Consider the following 27,273-nt stretch of genomic DNA (forward strand, 5'->3'; position numbering starts at 1 on the left):
ATTGCGAGAATGTTTGGCAGCGGTGACGAAAATGATACGCGAAAAAGGCGGAATATTGACGCTCCCTAGTTAACGGTACCGTCGCTCCGCTTCCTGACAAATAGCGCTTGTTATTTTGATTGGTTATGTCAAACGGGTCTCCATCGAACACATGACAAATCGCGACCCGAATAGTTCTCGCTGATTCTTGATCCAATTTCGTATCGGCTTGTTTTTGGCGAATCGCTGGGTGAAATTCCGATTAAGAAGGCAATTGTATTCGACGGTTATGTCAAATTAAGAGATCGTGAATTAATTTTAAATAATTTGAAGCTTTTTATATAAAATTGAGATTTTTATAACATAAGACTTGAGAATATCTAGAATTAGAACTATTGCTCAAGTAGAATACGGTGACTGGCGTTTCAATTTATGTGTTTCTTGTAGATTTTCATAGATATTATGTGTAGTACTTGTAATGCGGCCAATTTTCTTTTTATGCTAAGTTCAAACTAAAAAAGGGTTTCTTCCATAATGTTAAATAGCTGTTTATTGTAATCATTAACATTTTGGTGATGTTTGAAGCTCCCATACTATAGAATATGCAGTTTAACAAAATTTTGGAGCAATATTTTGTTGTTGGAACCAAATTAATATGAGATTATCGACAAAAAAATGTTTTAAAAAAAATGTTCTCCGAATGGGCTAAATATTTCACATTATATGCAAAATCCGGTGAAAAATACCATAAAACCACTATTTTTTGTATAGAGCGGATAGTTTTTGAAATATATGTAAAAGTTGAATTTAAATTTTTTTTAGATAAAAACATATTTTCTCCTTAATTTTTAAACTATTTATATTCACGACAAATCTGATTACATCATCTTATTCAGCATCCAATTCTACATATATGTGAACATTTTCATTAATATATCTTCGATTAAACTAGAGTTATAATGAAAAGTCTGAAAATTGCCAAAAATCGCGATTTTTCCTGAGTATATATATGGAAAAAATGTCAAATTTTTTTACATCTCCAAATGAGCTGAAAATAACGTATTTGATGTAAATTATGGTGAAAAATACGGTAAAATGGTTATTTTTGCTATTGGAAGAATAGTTGTTGAGCTATGTGTAAAAGTTTGTTTTAAAGAAATTTTAAGAAAAAAAATTTAGAAAAATTTGCCAAATATTCTAATTATACAAATAAAATAATATCATCATGATAATAAGGACTTAATTTTACATAAATATCGTTGTTTTCGATGCAGTATCTTCATTTAAACCAAAGTTATTAACGGAAATCCAATAGAGAAGGATCAAAACTATTTCTATTTAAAAAGACACATTGGTAATTTTATCTAAAATACTCAAATATACAAAAAAAAATAGGTTTACCATCATGTTAAGCATACATTTTTACATAAAATTTGATGTTTTCATGAAACAATATTAAATAAAATCTGAGTTGTGGTAAAAAAATCAATAGAAAAGGGTCAACATTATTTTTCAACTAAAAACATATGTAGTAAAATATCTGTTATAGTTTTAAATATATTAGGAAAATATCTTCATTATAATAAAAGACATTTGGGTGTATAGTTAATTAGTCTAAAATGTAAACTATATACTTCTTAATATAAGACTCACTTAAAGACCTCGGGTTAATATTGAACATAATTTGTGATACTTTATATCATGTAATTTTGCAGGTTTTATATTTTTTCGCATTTTGTGGTAATAATTCTGAGCTAAACTTGGCTCCAATTCCATATATTTAGGAGTGTTACTTCTATATTTAGTGACATGGACACCTGACATATATGCAATATTTATTTATTAATAAGGTGACTCAATAGTCATGATTAGCTTTAAGAAAACCCTTAGCGAAATATATTCGTGGAGTGTTTGGATAGTTTATGTTGTACCATTCTTGTATCAAAAAAAAAACCGCGAGTTACTTCAATGACGTTGGAGAGGGAAATCTATTGACCCCTGCTCTAAATCTCCAAATAACGGTTCAATTGTATTAAGGTCTGAGCTTCATCGTTGAGGTTGTAGAGATATTCATTTGCACTAATCCGACTAGTGATGTAAATGAGAGGACTATCATACCATATCTTGGATATATCTCTATTATGTGATATGTTATACGGTATATTAGAAAAATCTCTGTAATACTATTTAGCATACCGTATCTCTGTCATATTATATTTCAACTATGTCTGTCATATATGTCTATTATATGATATATCTTTACTACATTTCTGTTGTTTTTGTTTTTTCTAGTTGCATCTGATATAGGTTGAAATATAAAACAGAAAAATAGCGTCAATTTTCCTTTTAAGCAGTCTTTCCACGAATAGTCGTCGATCTGTGTCAGTTAACTTTAGGTTTCGACCACTGTACCTCTTCATCGATGACGGTTTATCACGTTTTTGTATGCTATAAGACATGGAATGGCTACTGTCGCTAGTGAAAGGTTAAACAAAATCTGAGAGATCACTGCGCTCTTGTCTATTTACTGATAATCTAGCTCTTTCATGTCGAGCAACTAGTCTTTTACTGTGTTATGTAACATCAGAGCATCATTAGCATCAAACCCAATTTACCTGTTAAATTGATCGGCGAAAATAACAACAAATATCCCGGATGACGAACCTATTCCGACTGTTTCTTTTCATGCCCGTGTTTGTGTGTCTGCGTACGCGTTTTTTGATATAGTGACCGGCAGGAAACGGCCGTGACGTCACCGGAAGTCGGACGCACCTTAAACCCGCCGGACCACGGCAGCATCATCGTCGGGGCGTGTGTCGTTCCCCCGCACCGAGGCCATAGAGCACCGCGGCGGCGGCCGCTTCCCATCCCGACCGATCACCACCGTCATCCATCATCTTCAGACCGACTATTTTTCATGTTCGACGCGCGGGCTCGCGGACGGCGAGCGGGGGTGAGAGGGGACGATCGCGCGGGACCGGCAGGAAAAGAACAACGACGACGACGAAAAAAACGCGTCGACCACGGACCGTCTGGTGCGCGATATAGTGGGTGGGTTCGGGAAGGCCCACTATACGTACTCGGCCGGAATTTCGTATAATAAAAAAGCGACGACTTCGAAACCAATCTCCCATTTATAGAAAATATGAACAGCGTCGAAAATATCCAATCTATGGATTTGTTTGTATATTGCGAAAAGATTATTTGATCATTTATTCTCTAATGACTTATTTCCTGCTTCATTGTTCTCATATTGAACTCTAGATACTTGTTACTCGTGCTTTGAGGAATATTGAGCAATATTCTTTAAAGCTTTGCTCTGGAATCTTTCTGATATCTCAATATTGCTGTTGCTTGCTGTGCCCCACAGTTGAACGTTGTATGTCCAGATTTGGCTTATGATAAACTAAACTATTACAAACCTATTTCACTGATATCGGTAATAGTTACAATATATAAAAAATATTTTTTGAAAATATTAAAACCAACTATAAGAAGAAAAAATCTAATAGCCGCCGGTCAGTTCGGGTTTAAGAACAAACGTTGAACACTTGCCCAGGTGCGTAGAATCACAGACGCCACTAAGAGAGCCTACAAAGATAAAAATCTCTGCCGAATTATATTCCCATATGTAGCCCAAGTCTACTACAAAGTTTGGCATGGAGGAATTATCCATAAACTTCACAAAAAGCAACCAAAGCAAGGCACTGATGAACTTCTGGACTCTTATATCTCAGTCATAATGTTTAAAATCAAAAAAAAGGATTCCTAACAAGGGGAATAGAAGAAGATAAAGCAGATAAACCACAGAGAAGTATAATGGTACTGCAATAGTTACTATTGGAGACAACAGCGAAGAAGCAACCAGATAATTAAAAACAACGAACAAAAGACTGGGGACAAAAAGAACAAAAGCTAACTAAAGCAAATCGTGCATATTCATTCATATCCCATACAGCAACAATCTCTGTTGGAAAGAAAACAAAAAAATTGTATTTGAAACACAAAAAGCATCTTGGTTAATTGGAAAACGTCCCAATTATTCGTATATAACAAGTTGATGTTGTACAAGCAACTTCTAAAACCGATATGGCAAAGTTCACCAAAACAAACAGCTCTGGCAACTATTCTGGTTCTGGCATCGTTGGAGTTCGAGCAGAGACTATATATATAAAAATGTCCTAGATGTTTTAGTATACGAAGAATCTAAATGAAATCTAATGTGAGAAGCCCAATGAAAACCAATTTTTGGTGGCCTATGTTGGAAGATATGACAAATATCGTACAAACTATCATCACACTGCGTATAACAAAGATATATCTTGCATATGAATTCAAATAATTTAATCTATAACTTTCTTTGTTAAAATAATATATTAGTCATCAGTCATGTTCAGAAAATAAATCCTTATAACATTAGTGAAATTATCAACAATATTTCAAAGATTGAATTTAAATTATTTTATTTTTCTTGACTTGTACCATAATATCATTACTTTCGCTAATATATTTGAGGTTTGAAACTAGGCAAATTAATATTAATCATATATCACGTATTGGAACGAAATTTGGAGAATATTATGTAATTATTAACAAGAAAATCGATTTTTAACTATGTTATATATAGAAAAAAAATTAAGTGTTATAAAAACTTTTTGAAAAGCACTTAACCGGATATATAAATATACTAGTAATGATATATAGATGAATTTAATAGATTATCAAGTTATCTTAACACAAAAAATTAGACTAAGAGTTATTCAATGAAGATAATTTTTTACGTACCCTTCAATCAATCAGCAATCTGAAACAAATAACCGTATTAAAAACACATATTTTAGCAAATATAACGTTGATTAATAAGTGTGTTATATTTTTATTTGATGATAACACCTATATATTTACATCTAACTATGTAAGTTTTCCGTCTGACCATTTACATCGAATGCCTTCAGGAAAAATATTTCAGTTTTTGTTCTTAAAGAGGCTTAATAGTTTTTGGTAATTTGGTAAACATTTTTCCTCTGGCGTGAGACGTAAAACCGAAGGACACGATCGGACTCCGGCCGGGCGTAGGAGCATAGTGGGCGCGACCCGTCGCCCGTGCGATTCGAAAAGTTGCTTATTAATATGGCGCGAAGGGTCCAAGAACGATTATTAATTTCCTACGTCGTTCTGGAGGTACGTCGCCGTTGTTGTGTCTCTCGAAGGGCTCGACCTTTGACGAAGACGAATGTCTTCTGCACGTCACATCTCATGAATAATACCGGCCGTCGCGAGGGGGAGCGAGAGGAACACGTCGCCTTCCCGTTTCTTTTTGTCATTTTTTTCTCCTTTTCGCCTCGCTCCACCGTTCCGTTCGGCTCTTTTTCCTGTCCCCTTTCATTATCGTCGAATATATGAATATATAATTGGAGCTCTCCGGTGGGTCACGGAAGAGGTGTTGAAGAAGAGAAGGTATATCGGACCTAGAGAGAACTGCGGTTACTTTGGACAGAAGTATCATTCGTAGTTCATGAACGATACATTGAGATTTGAGGGTGTTATCAATGATCTTTAGGGGCAGTGTTCAAAAATAACTGTAGAAAATTATTTTAACGTATTAACTAACGTAAGGTCTCTGAAACTCTGAAATGTTATAGGCCTCGTCTTTGATGAGATTCTTTTGATGTTTATAAACCTGAGAATCTTCTTGATACTTTCACTCAAAATCATTTTGTAGAGCGGTTAAAGTCTCGACTTAATTGAGCTCAATGTTGTGACTAAAATGCAGCTGGTGTTTTTGGTGGCGTGTACCAATCCTCGATGTAGTTTCTTCCATGTAGATTTTCATAGATTCACAGGGAACTTTGTACAATTATATCACCTTTAGATTTTTTTATTATTTAATTATTACATTCTTACTAGTCGTTTCGGTCTAACCTACAATTTGTCTTTATGATCACTTAAATCTAGGTATATAACTAGGAGGACCCATCGGCCCTATCTCAGTCTCTGGTGAAATAATGGTTATACATGTCTGTGCTCTATTTTTGATTAACTGCACCTCACCACACAACACTACACAAGATCATATGGTTTGATTCTTTGAGTCTGTGTCCTCTTCTGGTGGTATCCAAAAGCAGCAATATTTCAATATTCTCATGAGAATGGAGTCTTCTCTCATGCCCCCTTGCAATTCTCTTGATTTCTTGACTGACTGTGGGTATCTGAAGGTCTCGATATAGGTAATCAGTTCTATGGTATTTGGGTGCGCCCACAATACCTTTCAGGACTTTGTTATGAAAAATTTTTATTTTATGTTACTCTTTGCAGAACATCTCCATAATTGAACTACGTATGTCCATATAGGTTTCAGTATTTGCTTATATAATAGCAATTTATTATGTACTGATAATTGTGATTTTTCTTCCAATTAGCCAGTATATTTTCCTATATTTCAATTCCAGTTCTTTTCTTTTCTTCTTTATATGTTCGTTGTTTCTTCTTTATGTGTTTTATATGTTTCCTTCCAGCGAAGTTTTGCATCGAGATTCATTCCGAGATATTTAGCGCTGTTGCTATATGGAATGATAGTGTTATTTAATATTATTGGTGCTTGTACGGTCTGTTTATAGGTGAACTGCACATGTACAGATTTACTTTCATTAATACCTTTAGATGAAAATGATTTTGATGTTCTGTCGCTCCAGTACCCAGCCAATGTGATCTATTATTCGTTTCAGAAACGAGAGAGTTTCCCATTTTATGGTAGGGAAACTTTGGAATCACATGGAATATTTTACTTATATCCATCAAATTTAAGCTATATTCAGGGTGGATACATTTTGGGATGATTGAAAGGCAAATATATATATACTAGCGACCCGCCCCGGCTTCGCACGGGTGCAATGCTGATACTAAATTAAATACACTACAGAAAAAATATGAACGTTGTATATAAAAACATAGCGGCCCGCTCCGACTTTGCACGGGCATAAAATATATATGCCTATGTCACTCAATGAAAACATGATTAAAATCGATCCAGTATTTTTGGTTCATTCATTACTGCCCTTGGCCTGCACGCATTAAATTTGGAGTAAAACAATTCCTCTTCCCCTATACTTACTATGAAGATTTCCTGCTATCTTTGGAATATCTAAATTCATACAATTGCACACTGTATTTAAGGTACTTAATTCGATAAGGATTAATGCCGTATTGCTTAAAATAGCTTCGTAAATAAGCCATTTTCTCACGTAAAAAGTAAAGATTAAAAATGGTTAATGTGGGTTATCCCTAAAAGATAAACATATACCATCGCGGACTTTTTTGTAGACTTTTTATGGTGTACAATACTGTAGTACATTAATTTGATCTAACTCGTAGGGTTAGGCAGCGTTTTTGCTAATTGCTAAATAAGCCTAAAAAAATAGGTTAATTTACGACATCACGTTAGAAACCTCTAAAATTAGCAATGTTGCCTTAGTATATTATGCATGTATTATACATATAAACCTTCCTCTTGAATCACTCTATCTATTGAAAAAAACCGCATCAAAATCCGTTGCGCATTTTTAAAGATTTAAGCGCACATAGGGATATAGGGACAGAAAAGGCGACTTTGTTTTATACTATGTAGTGATATATATATGTCGACTATTTAATGACTTTGGGATTTTTAATAAGATTTATCACATATTTTAAATAACAGTTAGAAATTTACCAAAACAAGCACCAAAACAATGTTTGCCTGTTGAAAGAGTGCACTTCCGAAGTGATCCCATTGGAACCAAGTCAGGATTTGGTGGTGGAACCAAGAGGCACGTACAATGTTTTCACATATTTTTATCTAAAATAATGAGATATTTGTATAAAATGTTATTGCTGAGCTGATGTGGCGGAAGACACAAATTCTCAACGGTTAGGAGTTAGAGTCTAGTTAGAGATATGTCTTTAAATATTATGGGAACGTACAGACAACTAATCGGACCGCTATAACCCTCAGTCAGAGTTTTTAGTGAGGGTTTATTTATCGAAGTCGTTCAGTGCAAACGCCGTTTAGTTTGCTTTTCAAGCACCAAACCAAACCATATCATATGAGAAACCGTAGATATATACCAGGCAACTGACTCTATGGTGTAGTGATTAGAGCGATCAGGCGGGGGCAACGACTTTTTGTTATTCTAAAATTCTGACTTAGGGTTAATTGTTGAGCACGTTTGGTCTAGATAAAATTACTCACACATGCGCTCTTTTGTCCGAATCACTTAACTAGACTATATGATATTAGTGGCGTCACAAATGAATTAGATGAAGATTTCTTTTTGAATTTGCTTTTACCACTGAAGAATAGATGACACTTAGCAACGATAGGTGCTTAATAATTGTTGGGACAATCTAATACAGCATCGACCGTGCGTATGTCTTGTTATCGAACCGAAGGGAGAGAACGAAGACGTCGGGGGGAGCCGTGGCGTAGGAAAGCGCGTGTTCGCGACCGTTTAATTGCCGGAACGCCGTTCCTTTTCTGGAATCGGAGGTTCTCTGTTCGTGTCCCCGCGCTCCGGGGGAAAAATCGCCGCGCCGTAGAAGGATATCGCGCCGTATCTGGTACGGTCTGAATGCGAGCGGACGACAGATAAGAGCCGGGGGGACCGGTCGAGCGCGGACCGCGGCCTCTTATCTGCCGGGCCGATGAATGATTCTTCAGGAAATTGGAAACGGAGGCGGCGGCACCGGGGGACGCGTACCAACGTCGTCGTGTCGCTGCCGCAGCGTCGTTAACTCGACCGCCATTGTTCTCGCCGATTAAGCTGTCGCGATTTATGACTGTCATCGGGGAGATGTTTAAATAGTGGCCGTACATCGTTGCTACGGTCGCCATTAACCACGCCGGGCCTGAAAGGGACACGTTTAATGGTCGTCCGTCGGGTGTTTATTAATGTCGTACCGATCGAGTCATAATTCATTCGAGGCTACTGGATTTCCACGAAATCGACTACGTATCGTATACCGGACGACATCGCTATTGCCCAATTTTGGTAACAAATGCTGTTATTATATCAAACATCATATAGTGTTAGAGAAACATTCTTCACAATATAACAGGTCAATTGAATAGTCCTCGGCATGACACATAGATGGCGCTACTACAATTAAATCCCCATATTTTTTAGTTACCCTTAACCCTCAAAAGAAGCGTGTATAAATTTGACAGCTGTCGGATCATCAGTTTCTGAGTTATAGCATTTTGAGTGAAGCAGCTTTTGTTATTGTGAAAAAAATGGATGAAAAGGAATTTCACGTGTTGATAAAATATTGCTTTTTGAAGGGAAAAAATACAGTTGAAGCAAAAACTTGGCTTGATGCCGAGTATCCCGACATTGCCCCAGGAAAATCAACCATCAAGGATTGGCATGCTAAGTTCAGACGTGGCGAAATAAGCACCGAAGACGGTGAACGCAGTGGACGCCCAAAAGAGGTCGTTACCGACGAAAACATTTAAAAAATCCACAAAACGATTTTGAGTGACCGTAAATTGAAACCCAATGAAATAGCAGACACTCTAAAGATATGAACTGAACGTGTACATCATATCATTTACGAATATTTGGGTATGAGAAAGCTCTGTACAAAGTGGGAGCCGCGCGCGAGCTCACTTACCAAAAACTCCGACGCTGACAAAAAAACAACGACGAGTTGATGATTCGGAGCAATGTTTGAAGGTGATCAAGCGTAATAAACACGAGTTTTTGCGTTGATATGACAATAGATGAAACATGGCTCCATCATTTCACTTCGAGGTCCAATCGACAGTCACCCAAGGGGACTGCACACGATGAACCCGCTCCAAAGGGTGGGAAAACGCAACGTTTCTGGAAGAAAAACCGAGCTAAGTAATTCACACCATTAAAACAGAGAGGCAAAAGAGAATTGGAAAAATAAACGATAGTCCAATAGGGCAAGGTCTGCGCTATACAGCAATTTAATTAAAAAAAAAACATGGAGACCATGTATCTAGCACAGTCAAACTGTTGACATTTGGTCTTTTTTTATATTATATGTACGAAAAACGAACGAAACAACAGTATCTGTGACGAGAGACTATGTAGAGAAAATAGACCTAAAGTTACAGACTTCGCTGATCACGTTTAACACTATATAGCACAAGTGACACTACAAATCCCTTAAAATTAATTCGCAACGCTTATATTCGTCCGAAAGCGGAAAACACTGACCGCCAATCGAACAAACTATATTCAAATTCGCTTGTCATGAACGCTGGGCTTCTAGCAACTCGTTTATTACCTGCTTTTTTGTATTGAAGCAGTATAATATTGGATGAATCGCAGTTACGAAAAATATACCGACAGCAAGGATATATATTCCTGACCTGGCAGGCAGAGACAGATGTGTAAGCCTCGATCTAGATAGCGGGCATATCATGAACGACACTGGACAGTTGACAATTCACCTGCTGTCAAACAATGCCAAACAACATTCAAAATGGGAATATAGCTGAATGGTTGCTGATATAGTATTTTTTTCGAAACCAGCCCTTGATATAAATATGTAAGCTATCACTAACATATTCATGATAATTCCTGTTATTACTATTAACTGTTATTTATATATAATACATTTATAACAGTTCAAAATAAAGGTTTGTATTCTTCACTTTTCATTATAACTTTTAACTCATCAATTCTTCTTGACGTTCATATAATAATTTTCAGGCTTTTTATCTATACAACTGACAAATTTGTCTTTATTTTTTCCATGTCACTTGTTGTGAATAGTTCACAACTTCCCATTATTTCTTATTAATTATCACATCTAATTCCTAATTTCGTATTTCTAATATATTATACTTTAGGGTATGTTTATATGCGCTCGATGAATGGAGGTAGAATGAAATGAAACAGTGGTGTTTATTTATTGACGATATAAAAGAAAATGTGGAAAATAGTGATAAAAAAGATCGGCGCTGGGTTTACCTGTTGACGAGGCTTTGGCAGATACTGAATGATCGAAAGTACCCTTCAATAACATCCCAGATAAACGTCTCGTGATTGCCAGATAATCGCTATCCATCCATAGTTGGCGCTGCTGGTACCCCGCCCGTGTTCAACATCTGGGATTATATTTCTGGGTATTTTGTAGACCGTTATTCCACGATGTAAAATTCGACATGCCTCAAGGTCACTACAATACTATTAGATATGAAATATTGGAACCAATGATAATCTGATGGGGCAGTGTTTGGTGGATATTGCGGGTGAGGTATTAAAGCAACAAGCCTCAAGTCGGGAACAACTCAATTCCATTTGACTGAATCAGTGGGGTTTGCATTATTTGAACAGTTTCTCTTTTATTCATTAGAATGTTTGCGTCATATGACAACAATAACTGATCATTTCTTCCTTAATCACTCTTGGGACATCTTCATATCGGTTTTTTGATATATATGATCAACCTATGATTTATCCTGATCCTTTATTTGTATAACAAAATATTGCTATTCAAGATAATCCCTACAATAATGGTAGAGCGTCGAAAATGTTATTTCAGTACAATTTCTGTATAGTTCCGTTATAAATACACAAATTTGCATTATCTTCAACATGTATAACATAAAATATAGCCATATGTTCGGAAATTAAGTTTATAACTTATGTACATTTATTGCAGCAACAAAGAGTAAACAACTTGAGCTTAAACTGAACCATATATATTGGGTAATGGGATGTAAATCCTATATAGCCACCCTTCAGTCATATTCTAGCAGTAACAACCTAATTCAGCGCGATATCCTTTTAGAAACCATAACAAATGTGGTTCGAAGTGTCAATATAAAGTACCCTGTAAGAGTGTCAGTGCAGCCGAATGCATTCGACAAACAATTACATGTGTGCGAGATCAGTGAAGCTCGTAGGTTAAAAGGTTTACTATAGGAGGTCACTTAATGAAGCGATCTTCTACATGTCACTGATCAAATACTTATCGCTCACTGGGCAGATTGTGGAATGCTATATTTCATTTATATGTATATTTCATTTGATTGAAAGTGAATTTTGAATGACAATTGAATGATTTCAATAAACTGACTGAAATAATTTATTAGTAATTTTTATGATATTATTTTGGTTTTCGATTTTGTCCAAATTTATTATGTCATCCACATAACATAGATAACGAATTTTCAAATACCCGAATAATACATTTTCAATATTAATTAACGAAACACGTCCAGCTATGCATCTTCATTTCTTCTTTTGGTATCTTTTTACATGGTATTTGTTCTATCGGTAACAGGTCAATTGAAAATTCTCCGGTCGGACACATAGATGGCGCTACTAGAATAAAATCCATATGTTTTTAGTTAGCCATAATCGTCAAAAGATGCGTGTATAAATTTGACTGCCGTCGGATCATTAGTTTGTGAATTATAGTATTTTGAGTGAAGCAACTTTTGTTATTTTGAAAAAATGGATAAAAAGGAATTTCGTGTGTTGATAAACTATTGCTTTTTGAGGGGAAATGAATACCGTTGAAGCAAAAACTTGGCTTGATGCCGAGTTTCCGGACACTGCACCAGGAAAATCTACCATCAAGGATTGGTATGCTAAGTTTAGACGTGGTGAAATGAGTATCGAAGACGGTGAACGCAGTGGGCGTCCAAAAGAGGTTGTTACCGACGAAAACATTAAAAAAATCAACAAAATGATTTTGAATGACCGTAAATTGAATCTATATGAAATAGCAGACACTCTAAAGATATTAACTGAACGTGTACATCATATCATTCACGAATATTTGGATATGAGAAAGCTCTGTGCAAAATAGGTGCCGCGCGAGCCACTTTTGACCAAAAACAACGACGAGTTGATGATTCGGAGCTGTGTTTTAAGATAATGAAGCGTAATAAACCGGAGTTTGACGGCCCCATTTGAAGAAAAAGAAAGTGCTGCTTCACCAAGACAATGCATCGTGTCAAAAATCCATGAATTGGGCTTCGAATTATTTTCTTATCCACCGTATTCTCTAGATCTGGCCCCCAGCGACTATTTGATGTTTTCAGATCTCAAAAGAATGTTCGCTAAGAAGAAATTTTCGTCAAATGAAGAAGTGATCGCCGAAACTGAGGTCTATTTTGAAGCAAAGGACAAATCGTACAACAAAAATTCTACTGAAAAGTTGGAGGGTCGCTATAATCAGTGTATCACCCTTGAATGGAATTATGTTGATTAAAAAAAACCAATTTTGCCAAAAAAATGTGTTTTCTTATGGTAGACGGGGACTTTTCAATTGACCTGTTATTTTTTATACGCTATGGATTCTTTTTAATTTTCTAACACATTTTATTTCACATTTCATTGTTGTTTTATGGGAAATAGTGATAGAGGCGAAACGATAATAGTGACGATAGTGAATGAGGACTTGGTTCCGTTTTGTTGACTTTCCATAAAACCATGTTATTGCTGGAATGACCAAGGAAATCGTTTTCTTTTCCGCCCAATCGATCAACTGCGGCATTCCTCGAATACCGGGCCTTCCTGGCGAATTGACACGGGTGACACTTAACGAACGGATAGACAATCGATTAGGAAACTATTAGGAAGCCGTCGTCGCGGCCCTATTGTCACATACCGAGACCTCCGAAATGGAGTGAGGCGGGGAAGGGAGCCGGGCCACCGCGACGATACCGGGGCACAGCGTCCCGCGTCCCCCCCGATAAGGGAACGGCCCACGCGAGCGCTAAATTAGAAATTCGTGTACCGAAATCGGGTCCGATCATAATTTAAGTGGCCGGCAGCGAGATTAGACGCGAGCCACGACACGAGAAACTAATATTAATCCGGCGTAACATGGGGCCCAGCTTAATGGGCCCGCGCCACAGAAGCCGAGACCTATTAGGAACGCGTGGGCGCGATCCCCCTTCCGCCGCGGTCCCCGCGCCGGCACACCCGGCTCTATCACGTCGGCCGGAACGCCGTACCGTATGATTTTCTCGTCTAAAAATGATAATTGGAGACGCGGTGGGTCAGAGTTGCTGCCTTGGTCGGATATTTGCGTCGTCAGATGATTTTACTAGATGATTTTCGACTAGTTTTTCACAAAACCATTTGATTTTGAAGTGTAAGGACAGCGTTCAGAATTTTAGAATCGGACAATATTTTCCTTTTCATTTTATTCTAGTTAAAAAGAGACACAACGCTATCTGATTAGTTCGGACATGATTGTTGATTGAATGTAAGATGTTTGAACGTCGAAAGATGAATGCATCTGCTGTCTATTTTTCTGCGTGCCCTTGATCGTTTTTGGTCGATCTTATTCTGTGGCCAGTTCGCGATAACAAGAAGAGGCCCGACGTCACCACAACGTTATAACTCTAACCTATAAACCATTGTATAATTAAATATAATTTTTAGATGTATCATAACGTTAAAATAAATTATATCTGATAATATTTTTGTTCAATTATTTTATTTAGATCAGAATTTGTTGTATGTCCAAGCCAAAGTGAACTAAAATTCAGAGTTGATGCGGCAACATTGCGACGTTTTGACGTCACAAATTTCAATGACGCATAGACAAATAAACTTTGAATGGACTATATACTCACGCACATAACAATGCACCATATATTCCTTCCAATAAAACGACGAATAACAGGTCAATTGAAAAGTCCCAGACCTGACAAATAGTTGGCGCTACTAGAATTAAATCCATATATTTTTTAGTTAGCCCTAAGCCTCAATAGAGGCGTGTATAAATTTGACAGCTGTCGGATCATTAGTTTGTGAATTATAACATTTTGAGTGATGCAACTTTTATTATTGTGAAAAAAATGGATACTATTGGGAATTTTGCGTGTTGATAAAATATTGTTTTTTGAAGGGAAAAATACAGCTGAAGCAAAAACTTGGCTAGATGCCGAGTTTCCAGACACTGCCCCAGGAAAATCAACCATCAAGAATTGGTATGCTAAGTTTAGACGTGGTGAAATGAGCACCGAAGACGATGAACGCAGTGGACGCCCAAAAATGGTTGTTACCGACGAAAACATTAAAAAATCCACAAAATAATTTTGAATGAACATAAACTGAAATTGGATGAAATAGCAGACACTCTAAAGATATCAACTGAACGTGTACATCATATCATTCATGAATATTTGGGTATAAGAAAGCTCTGTGCAAAATGGATGCTGCGCGAGCTCACTTTTGACCAAAAACAACGACTAGTTGATGATTCGGGGCAGCGTTTGAAGATGATCAAGCGTAATAAACCCGAGTTTTTGCGTCGATATGTGCAAAGGATAAAACATGACTCCATCATTTCGCTCCGAAGTCCAATCGATAGTCATCCGAGTGAACTGCTCACGATTAACCCGCCCCAAAGCGTGGGAAAACGCAGCAGTCGGCTGGCAAGGTTGTAACGTCTTTGGGATGCGCATTGAATAATTTCCATTGACTACCTTTAAAAAGGATGGATCATCAACGCCCACTATTATATAGCGTTAGTGGACCGTTTAAAGGACGAAATCGCCGACAAATGGCCGCACTTGCAGAAAAAGAAAGCGCTACTACACCAAGACAATGCACCGTGTCACAAATCAGTGAAAACGAGGGCAACCCTATTCTCCAGAACTGGCCCCCAGCGACTATTTCCTGTTCTCAGATCTGAAAAGGATGCTCGCTGGGAAGAAATTTTCGTCGAATGAAGATGTGATCGCCGAAACTGAAGCTATTTTGAAGCAAAGGACAAATCGTACTACAAAAATGGTATCGAAAATTTGGAGGGTCGCGATTTCGATCAAATTTATTAGGCGGTACTCTAATAATTAGTCTTTTAAATCTCCAAGTTGCTTTCCATAGCGAGTAGTCTTTGTCTTCTTGCGGGCTTAATTCACTTATATATTTTTGGAATCAACTCTGTTTATATTCTTTGATCTTTTGAGTTGTCTCATGATTATTTATATTAAATATTGTTTTGTCTACAGCATTTTTGGTTCTGCGCCCTGCTCTTCTAGCTTTTCATCATTCTTTTATCAATTCCTTAATCTCAAAGGGGTAACTGACCTCATATTCTGATTTCTCTCTTGATGACGATCAAAAAGGCACAAGAAAACGGTTGAAAGTGTCGACCGCGATATCCGAAATCGCGTATGGTCGTGTTTTACAAGCATCTGCGCCGATTCCTCGTCCTTCTTTTTTAAGCGGCAGGACCAGCGACAATTAGCGGCATCAACGAGTGTTCCCCGAGCCATAAATCGGTCGCCGCTATGGCCATATATTCAAATTAAGTGCGCGGGCGCTGGATGGGACCGCGTGGGGCAACTGTCAAAGCGTCGGCTCGTGGCCCTTGTTTAATGAAAAAATACGGACCGGATAAAAAAAGGGAGACACACAGTTCGATGATAGAATATCTCGGCCGCCTTTTTCGTTCTCCTTGCCGTTTCGGCATATTTCGTATGCCCCGGTTCCTCGAATAATCGCTCCGACTTCGTGGATCGTCTTTTCTTCAACCTTAAGTGCTTTAAATAACCGCCAACACGACGAGATTTAATTGATAATACAGGCTCCGCGTTCAATTTTGTCTAAGGACTGATGTTTCCATCAATTTATCTTTGTTTTAGAAACAATATTACTTATGGAAGATCGATAGCTTTTGAAAAAATTGGGTTTCAAATATTTCAATGTGCACCAAATCTTTACCACATTTTTCACACCCCTCAATTTTCAGAGAGAAAATAATATTACCACCTTTTTTATCATTTAATTTTATATAAATATTGATGGTTTCATTATTATATCTACTTTTTTATTGAAATTGTAGTGAAGTGTTTTACAAAAACCAGGAAATCAATCACCTCATCAGGTTTATATCTTACTAGCGACCCGCCCCGGCTTCGCACGGGTGCAATGCTGATACTAAATTAAATACACTACAGAAAAAATATGAACGTTGTATATAAAAACATAGCGGCCCGCTCCGACTTTGCACGGGCATAAAATATATATGCCTATGTCACTCAATGAAAACATGATTAAAATCGATCCAGTATTTTTGGTTCATTCATTACTGCCCTTGGCCTGCACGCATTAAATTTTGAGTAAAACAATTCCTCTTCCCCTATACTTACTATGAAGATTTCCTGCTGTCTTTGGAATATCTAAATTCATACAATTTTTATTACATTACACATTTTTAAACGCAAATTTTAAATTTGTAATATCTCCGAAAATATTTGTTTAATTTACATGCTGTAAGGAACCATATTGATCTATATTAATTGCACACTGTATTTAAGGTACTTAATTCGATAAGGATTAATGCCGTATTGCTTAAAATAGCTTCGTAAATAAGCCATTTTCTCACATAAAAAGTAAACAATAAAAATGGTTAATGTGGGTTATCCCTAAAAGATAAACATATACCATCGCGGACTTTTTTGTAGACCTTTTTATGGTGTACAATACTGTAGTACATTAATTTGATCTAACTCGTAGGGTTAGGCAGCGTTTTTGCTAATTGCTAAATAAGCCTAAAAAAATAGGTTAATTTACGACATCACGTTAGAAACCTCTAAAATTAGCAATGTTGCCTTAGTATATTATGCATGTATTATACATATAAACCTTCCTCTTGAATCACTCTATCTATTGAAAAAAACCGCATCAAAATCCGTTGCGTAGTTTTAAAGATTTAAGCGCACATAGGGATATAGGGACAGAAAAGGCGACTTTGTTTTATACTATGTAGTGATATCTAGCAAATTTTCCAAAAAATAAACTTAAGAATACTATTATGCATAATATTTAACATATATATTGGTTTTTTTATTAATGTATCTCACCATCTGCAAATTTTTTTGAGTTTATATATAAAAAAAAAAGGTAAAAAAACATTTTCCATCTCCAAATCAGCTCAAACTATGATACTTTATGAGAATTGGTGAGAAAAACGAAAAAATTATCATTTTTTATATAGGGTAAATATTTCTTGAAATATCCGCAAAAATTGGCTTTAGAGATTTTTTGCTAAAAACATATTTCAATTTTTTTTTAAACATTTGGTTTAATCGAAAAAATAATACTATCATCTTTTTCAGCACTTAATTCCACATTAGTAGTGATCTTCTCGTCCATGTATCTTTATTTAAACTAGAGATACAAGAAAAAGTCATAAAATGGGCAAAAATCGCCATTTTTCCTGAGATATGGAAATTTTTTTAAAAAAAATTCATGTTGCATCTTCATCTAATTCAGAGTTATTAAAGAAGACCCGATAGAGAAGGATCAAAGCTATATTTTGCTGCTCCAAATTATTAATATTAATTTAATTATTGTAACAGTTGAAATTATCAGATTTAATTAAAATTATGGTAAAGAAGTAGTCATTTTTGATGTACGGTGAATAATTTTTGAGATACCTGCTGAAATTCAGTTTAAGGATTTCTTAGCTAAAACACATTTTGAGAAAAAAATTCAAAACTTTAAAACACTAAGAAAAAATATTTTTATCACCATTTCTAGCATCCATTTTCAAACCACCAGTGTTGTTTTCGTTAATGTATCTAATTTAAATAAAGTTACTGGGAAACGTTTAAGAAAAAATGGACAAAACTTCTTTGAACCAAAGTCATATTTCAATCACACACCGAATTTTCAACAAACGAACCTCAATAACATTATTGGACATACAGTTTCATTAATATATCTTAACTCTGAATAGGAATTATAAGAATAAATAGTCATAATTATTTCTAGGCTAAAAAATATTGCAGCAACATCTTAAAATTGGCAAATATTTTAAACTAATGATAAACGTAATTAAAAATGTTATCAAAGACTCGAAAACCGAGATTTTTCTTAACTAAATTTGGATAAAAACACGCCATGGACGAGTCGATTTCTTTCTGATCTGTGAATGAACGACATGACTGGCTCTGCCATTGACTAATGTCCCGAGCCCCAGGATACGCCGAAAGAATGCGGGCGGTCCTTGTAGAGCTCCGTCAATATCCATGTTACGTATCCTAGAGCCCGTTTTTTTTACTGTTTTACCCTAATAGCTGTGGTGTTTTTGGACCGAGAAGAAAAATAAAAATATTTAATTTATATCGTGTCGCATCACTTCGTGGAGGGTCTAGTGTAATAAGCGTTTTGGGACATTGTTTATATGAGACTTATTCGAAATAAAATGGTAGTTCTATCTGGGCACTGCACGGAGGAACTTTTATATAAGTGAAGAATTAAATTCAAGAATGTTATGAGGCGGGATTGTTTAAAATCTTCAAAATTATTCACAGTTGTTTAAATGATTATTGTTTAACTTAAGAGCGATTTTTTTCTAGAGTTGATGTAGCATTCTCAATATCCATAACTATTACGACTGAAGTTTCGCCGACTAGGGTCTTTGAGTCCTATATCTGCTTTACACTGTTCTTATCACTACATAGTATAAAACAAAGTCGCCTTTTCTGTCCCTATATCCCTATGTGCGCTTAAATCTTTAAAACTACGCAACGGATTTTGATGCGGTTTTTTTCAATAGATAGAGTGATTCAAGAGGAAGGTTTATATGTATAATACATGCATAATATACTAAGGCAACATTGCTAATTTTAGAGGTTTCTAACGTGATGTCGTAAATTAACCTATTTTTTTAGACTTATTTAGCAATTAGCAAAAACGCTGCCTAACCCTACGAGTTAGATCAAATTAATGTACTACAGTATTGTACACCATAAAAAGGTCTACAAAAAAGTCCGCGATGGTATATGTTTATCTTTTAGGGATAACCCACATTAACCATTTTTATTGTTTATTTTTTACGTGAGAAAATGGCTTATTTACGAAGCTATTTTAAGCAATACGGCATTAATCCTTATCGAATTAAGTACCTTAAATACAGTGTGCAATTAATATAGATCAATATGGTTCCTTACAGCATGTAAATTAAACAAATATTTTCGGAGATATTACAAATTTAAAATTTGCGTTTAAAAATGTGTAATGTAATAAAAATTGTATGAATTTAGATATTCCAAAGATAGCAGGAAATCTTCATAGTAAGTATAGGGGAAGAGGAATTGTTTTACTCCAAATTTAATGCGTGCAGGCCAAGGGCAGTAATGAATGAACCAAAAATACTGGATCGATTTTAATCATGTTTTCATTGAGTGACATAGGCATATATATTTTATGCCCGTGCAAAGTCGGAGCGGGCCGCTATGTTTTTATATACAACGTTCATATTTTTTCTGTAGTGTATTTAATTTAGTATCAGCATTGTACCCGTGCGAAGCCGGAGCGGGTCGCTAGTGCTAAAATAAAAAAAAACAGGTCTTCAAACATTTCTGCAGGAAAACTTGATTTGGACGAAGAATTGACGTTCGAAACAGTGTAATTTAATTTCTTTTACTAATCTCCTAGAACATCAACAATCTGCCCGTGGGCACTAACTATTATTATATGATTTCAGTTATCTAATATAACTATTCTGACATGTAGTAGATCACTACAATAAGTGATCTACTGTACAACTTATCATCTAAATCTTATTCTAGATACTATTCTGACTTATTTTAAAGTGTATTCTATCTCATTGTAAAAACTATTCTAGCTTATTCTAGAGACTATTAAATCTTACTCTATGTGTCTATTAATCAGTTCGAATGGTAGTTTGCGTTTGAGCCTATGCACTTCACTGTCATCGCGCATATTTAACAGTTTGGTGAGTGCATTGAGATGCACTAATAGTCTTTCATAGTACATATCGTGCTGAATCACTTTGTTGGACACGTAATTTGGGGCATGGACGATGACTCGCAACACTTTATTCTGGAACTTCTGGATATCTATGTTAGATTTGCTAGTAGTACCCCACAATTCAATACCATAGGTCCAAATTGGTCTAAGTATTGACTTATACAGAAAAGCCTTGCTATCTAATGATAATTTAGATTTACGCTCAATCAGCCAGTACATTAGATTTAGTTTAGCCCAAGCTGTTTGCGTTTTGTAACTATATGTTTTTTTCCATGTCAAACGTCGATCGAAATGCATTCCCAAATATTTAACGCTGTCTGCTCGCGAAAGTTCATGATTATTCAATTTTATTGAGTGTTCTTCTACAAAGGGTGAATGTCACATGAGTAGATTTTGTCTCATTTGCTTTGATACGCCACGTTTTCAACCACAATTCGACTTTTTTAAGATGAAGTTGGGTGTTTCTTGTGGCTGATACTCGATACTCGTCTGATGAGACAACCGCTGTATCGTCAGCATATGTTACAACAGTACTGTTTTTTGAAATCGGTAGGTCAGCTGTATACAATAGATATAATAATGTGCCAAGAACACTGCCCTGCGGAACACCCAAATATATTGGGTGTAGGTCAGTGTATTCGTCACCCTGTTTGATAACAAAATGTCTGTCTGTAAGGTACAATTTCAGCAGTAGAGGGGCAAAATGTAATTTTAAATGCGCCACAAAACGTTCTAAATCTGCGTATGACATAGTTGTTTCGGTCGCACTCGACGGTTCGTACGGGTACAGGTCTTACTTATACATTACATTCCAATGTGTATCGATGGTGTGAGGCCTCATAATGTAATTATACGTCCAAACAAGTTGTATATTTTCGTTCGAATGCAGAAAAATGTTTAAGCTAAAAAAGGCCAAACAATACAAAAATAATAATATAATTTTATGACATAGGCACAAAATTAAATTTCGAACAAAACAGATCTAGTTTGTTGCTCGGACCGACTTCGGTTGGTAATAGTTAAATTAATATTGTAAACAGATAAATAGATCTAGGTAGGTATTAAGCTAAATTATGTGTATATAGTAGAACATAAAATATGTGTAGTAGATAGGTTCAATAAGTTCTTTCTTTATTTTTATTTAGTTATTACAACGATTATTATGTACATATTTTATTTGAAAACGTTTTTTTTGTGTTAAAAATCTAAGTTTGATTATTTTTACTTCATAGTCAGTTCCTTATTTATTTTTTTAAGTCGGTTCAATTTTTTTCTTATAAATATTTTATTAGTCAATGTTCTAACACATTTTATGGCTTCTAATATTCTTTTTAAACTTACTATTACAATTATACTCACTATCGGCAGATCGACTCTGGGTAAATTTAGATTATTTGCCTTTATATATATCCAAGTTCAATTTTTTCGTTTATGTTTTCTTTTCTTTTCGTGAAATATACGATAAATAATCCAAATAAAATTGAAATCCGCTAAAAATGTTTTGTAGCGCTTCCGGCTGGCGTTTGACTCTATATGGCGAATTTTGCCCTCTTGTGCTTTTATTTCTGGTAAAATCTTCATAATACTACTTCAAATTTTAAAGTAAACGTACCTGTCCATAGTATATTATTATAAATCGATATTTTTGTGATTTTTTATTACAGTCACCTAGTCTATTAAGAGCAAAATAGTAGAACGCGATGGCGTCGTCAAAAACTAATCAAACAGTCAAAATTGAAAGTTTAACAAAGCTGTGACAGTATGTACGATTCATCAAATGGTTTCGAACCAAGGCGGAGATATTTAGAGTGTAGTTTAAAATATTCTTGATATCAGCGCCTCTGGAGATCCTAATTAACGTAGCTTAAACATTTCGTCGCCCTGTACTACATTGCATTAATTTGCATGATATTTTTCGACGAAATTGGTCACGGGTTGTTGATATGATTTAAAATATCGCCGATATATGTCGTGGAACAACCCGACTCGCCATCAATTATCGACGAACAATTCCGTATAAGATAAGGGCGTGCACGCTGATTGACAGCGGGCTCGTAGCGCGACGGGGAGCCGTCAGACGAGCCGCATCCCACCTCGGCCTCGGGGATGCTCCGCGGGCCCCGGGGACCGCGCCCCTTATCAATTATTCATCGGATCTCGAGGAGAACGTTTCTGGTAACGCGTCGTTTCGTTGTCGTTGCAGGGAAGAAATGGCGATCGCTGACGCCGCAGGACCGGCGGCCGTTTGTCGAGGAGGCCGAGAGGCTGAGGGTGATTCACATGACCGAGCATCCGAACTACAAGTACCGACCGCGGAGGAGGAAACACAACAAGCAGAGGGCGGCGCCGGGGGGACCCAGGGCGCCCGGCCCTTCCCTGCCCAGTCCCGGTTTACCAAATATGTCACCAAGGTAAGAGGTCCTTTTTTACTTACCTTACATACCGCGGCAAAACTTTAGCACATCACACTATTTTCTTTACAATTCTTAACAAAAATTGAATTTGTAGCTTTTGCTCTCTACGAGTAAAGGCAGTTGGTCTTAGTATTCATATAAACATTACAAAGAGATCGCTATTGGTTACTTATAGATTCCGAATAAAATAGTGCCACTCAAACGACGCGACAGAACTGTAGCACACATATAAGTATTTTACAGTTGTCTATAGATATAGTTACATGATCATAAGATGTTGCTTTGCATTTGGTAGAATTAACAAGATATGGAGTGATACGAGCTACTAATACCGAATGAATACTTTACTACAGATGTCTGGCGACGTCAATTAACCAAACTGAATGGCGTATTGTCTGTAAAGAAGACAGCGATAGTGAAGAACGAGCACACATTATGAAATTCTAAAAGCAATAGTAGTTAAGGATACATCGTTGCTGCAGGAATAGGAAGTTCTGCCACACCTAGCTTATTCATCAAACATAGCGTCTTCTGATTATCACTTACCGAATCGATGCGGCATATCTTGGATAAATCGCTGCCAAATCAGCATCGTTCGGTATCGTTATACGCCAGAAAGATGGTAAAAATTGTAAAAAATAATGGAAAATACTTTGATCAACGTATATTGCGTCAATATTTCTCAATAAATATCTGTTTAAAGTGAAAAATGACTCTAATACACGCACCCACCTTACATATTAGAAACTCTTGTTGTCTAGGGCCCTAACAGCAATTTTATTTCCAGATATCAAGGTTATGTTCCTAACGCCGGCTTATCTCCGACGGTGGGCACCTACGGAGCGCCTCTGGAATTCCCCAGTCCCGGAGGAAGCGGCACCGGCGACTACAGCCAGGAAAAAAGGTACGACACGTCCTCCCCCGCCCCCCGCTTCGCGAAATATCACGGATATCTTCTCGTTTCAGGTTCAGTCCGGATACGTTCGCCAAGTTCAACACCTATCCATTCGCGGCCTACCAGAACTTCTCGCAGAAGTCGCCGTACAGCATTCACACCCCGGAGACGTCGCCCACGCACAGTCCGGACCCGAAGAGGAGCACGGGCAGTCCTCAGGACGCGGGGTCCAAGGAGACGGCCGACAAGAACCCCACGCTGCCCACTCCGGAGCTCAGTCCGTTGGAGCAACAGTCCGCGGCTAAGGTTCAAAGTTACAGGCCGCTGAACTACACCAACTCGCAGCCGATAACGTCGGTACCGATGGCCAACGGCATGTACGTGATGTGTTCGAGTAAAAGCAGCGTGGAGCAGGGGCACGTGGTGACGGGAACCTTTTATCCTCCCGTGGCTACGAGTCAAGATCAACAGGTGCTGGGGGTCGGACAACAATCCTCACTAAACACCGCGGTAGCTAACTCAGTGGGACCGGGTGCCAGCGGTTTGCAGCATTACTATCCGACCACGACAGTGGGGTACTTCAGTCCTCAGTCGCATCAGGCTTACGAGCAACACGACCAGTCCAGGGAGGGGTTCCTGGCGTACCAGTCGATGAAAGCCATGGAGAAACAGAACTCCGACTATATGCAGACCTACAAATCGTCGGCGATCGAGGATCCGTACGCGGAGACTTATCACCAGGACCAGAACCTGCAGAACTACATGCCCAGCGAACGCAGCGACGCCGACAGCGAGGTGGACGCGCAGGAGTTCGAGAAATACTTCTTGGCGACAGGCATCAACAACATCGATACCAACCACAACTACCACCGGGTCGACGTTACTCAACCCTGTGTAGTGGGAACCACCCAGCCCCTGCCACTGAACAACTATTCGTACCAGGCTCAGCATACCAGCGTGATATTACCCACGGCGCAGGCGCCCGCGGAGGCCATGAGGCCGGAGGTGTACGACCTGGCCTCCGGAGGCGTCGTGGGCCCCAAAACGGAGGACGACTTTAGTGAAATACTAGCCGGTGTTCGTAAAACGTGCTTCAGTACTTGAAACCACACGATAACCAACCCCAGGGGACGACAGGATGGGCAGTGCGTCAGTGTTGAACGCTTCACGAGTGTTAGTTATACGGTATAGGTGCAATAATAAAAAATCTGTTGATATTTCATTGTTGATATTAAAGTAAATTGTACAAACGGGTAAAACTGTTGAAAGTGCCTAGATGTTCGATGATAGGAAAGTACGAGTCATAGTAACGTGAACACGATCGAAGATTTTAAGTATTTTTAATCTAATACTGACCAACTTTACTCTTCTTGTTCCTAGTTCGTTTTATTTAAGATCATTTGTAATTAGAGAGCAATATTCGAAAGTGTAAACGAGATATTTTATAAAATATTCGTCCAAAACTTTGAAAATATAATCGGGATCCGATTACCGACGATCCCTTATCTAAAAAAAGTGTTGTGATTTTTTTTCGAGTTTTGATTTTCTCCAAGGCTCTCTCTCTCTCTCGTATTATTGACTTGATTTTGTATAGAGAAACACACGTAACCCCTTAATAACGCTATCCAACAAAAATGAATATTTTCTTCATTTCTGTAGACCAATTCTTAATAATTTTGGATTACTAGCTCTAATTTTTGTGATATAAAATAGAAAGAAGGTTTTAAATTTTTGTTCCTATACACATTTTTTCATTTATCGATTTTGTTTAAATTATTTTTGGAGATATTCTAGTGACGTGATATCTAAAAACGAATTCTACTAAACCTATTTACTGTGATAGAAGAATATATAGAGAAGGATTACACCAAATTTCAACTAAATGGGTTCAGTAGAACTAAATATATCTCCGATAATAATTGAAATTTTGAAAAATCTTTTTAAAGGCTATATTCCTTAAACCAAAATTCCAAGAAACTAATGTGTTGGAATAATCAATAATAAATAACAAATAATCCTACCAATTTCAATAACAACTCTGAAATACATCGCATAGTTAACATAGTTTACAGTTAAGAAAGAAAGAAAGGTTAAGAAAAAATAAAGTATGTATTTCAAAAACTAGAGCTAATCGATACTTTCTGTTACGATTTTCAGGTCAGAAAAATAAAATAAATGAGAATTAACCATCTTTGGTCCGAAATATTGCGTTGTTGGGCAGGGTAATATTAAAGTATTTTTTTTATTATATTATTGTACAGCAACATATCATACTGGTATAACTAGTTCAATCCAGAACGACCCTCACCGATATTCACCGTGATATCGCCTTAGAGACAAACAAAACAGCAACGTGAATAAGTTGTTGTTGTTGTATATCGACGACCAAAATTAAAAATGCAAGTATAGCTGGTCTAGTAAGTGATCTGTGGCCTTCTGCTGACACATTTTACCGAAAAACTGTTCAATATTCATCGCGTCGAAATTATTACAGCGAAAAAAACATTGAAATTCAAGATACATCATGAATAAACATTGGCTTTTCTCGCATTAAGCCCGCTAAAACCCCCATATAAACGTATCGTCCCTGCTTTTACGACATAATCCTGCAGCAGAAGCTACCACACAGAACAAACAACAGCGTTAGCATGAGAAATCTTTCCGTTTTTATTCGCAACGTTTCGGAACGCGTCAGCGGAATACGTCACATGGTGACATTTCAAATTTGAAAGATTACCGTGGCACGACGAAAACACTGTATACGTAAAGTATTTCCTGCGATTCTCTCGTCGAGATTCGTAGGGATGAAGGGTCCTGGCGATCGACGATTCAGGGCAGACTGATAAAAGGCCGCTGGTTATTTTTTCCTGTTCGTTTTGGACGTCATTTATTTATTGCGAGTTTATATATCAGGACGAACCAAAGGAGAAAGGCAGAATTATCGTATTTTAGACCATATTAGGCTGGTAAACTACGTTGTAATGTATATTGTAAAATAATCTGTAATAAATTTGTGATGATATTGAAAACTTGATCTTTATCGTAAAAAGGAACTAGAACAACAAAATCAACACCAATCATAATCTATCAGGTCTAAAAGTTCGAAAATTGACAATTAGTAAACTAAAATTGAAATAAAAAGAATGACAAATAGTTAAAATAAAAGTGAAACATCAGCAACCATTTCAAACTTAATAAAGAAGAGTGTATCAACCTAACT

At 36.8% G+C, this 27,273-nt stretch overlaps 1 protein-coding gene and 1 long non-coding RNA gene across 2 annotated transcripts in view; one reads left to right on the forward strand and one right to left on the reverse strand.

The window, feature by feature from the left end:
* Positions 1 to 27,194, forward strand: part of Sox15 (Sox box protein 15) — a 114,983-nt gene extending 87,789 nt beyond the window's left edge. Inside the window, exons 4-6 of the mRNA XM_076412940.1 lie at positions 22,948 to 23,155; positions 23,946 to 24,062; positions 24,125 to 27,194. Of these exons, the coding sequence (XP_076269055.1) occupies positions 22,948 to 23,155; positions 23,946 to 24,062; positions 24,125 to 25,157 (1,358 nt within the window). The 3' untranslated portion in view covers positions 25,158 to 27,194. The remainder of the gene's footprint in view (positions 1 to 22,947; positions 23,156 to 23,945; positions 24,063 to 24,124) is intronic.
* Positions 1 to 27,273, reverse strand: part of LOC143201771 (uncharacterized) — a 185,281-nt gene that overhangs the window by 135,028 nt on the left and 22,980 nt on the right. Inside the window, exon 2 of the long non-coding RNA XR_013006993.1 lies at positions 4,765 to 4,783. This is a non-coding gene — a long non-coding RNA (uncharacterized LOC143201771). The remainder of the gene's footprint in view (positions 1 to 4,764; positions 4,784 to 27,273) is intronic.

The sequence above is a fragment of the Rhynchophorus ferrugineus genome, unplaced genomic scaffold (assembly GCF_030347505.1).
Source record: "Rhynchophorus ferrugineus isolate W39M unplaced genomic scaffold, kcgeb_rfMv2 rfM8, whole genome shotgun sequence".
NCBI lineage: Eukaryota > Metazoa > Arthropoda > Insecta > Coleoptera > Curculionidae > Rhynchophorus > Rhynchophorus ferrugineus.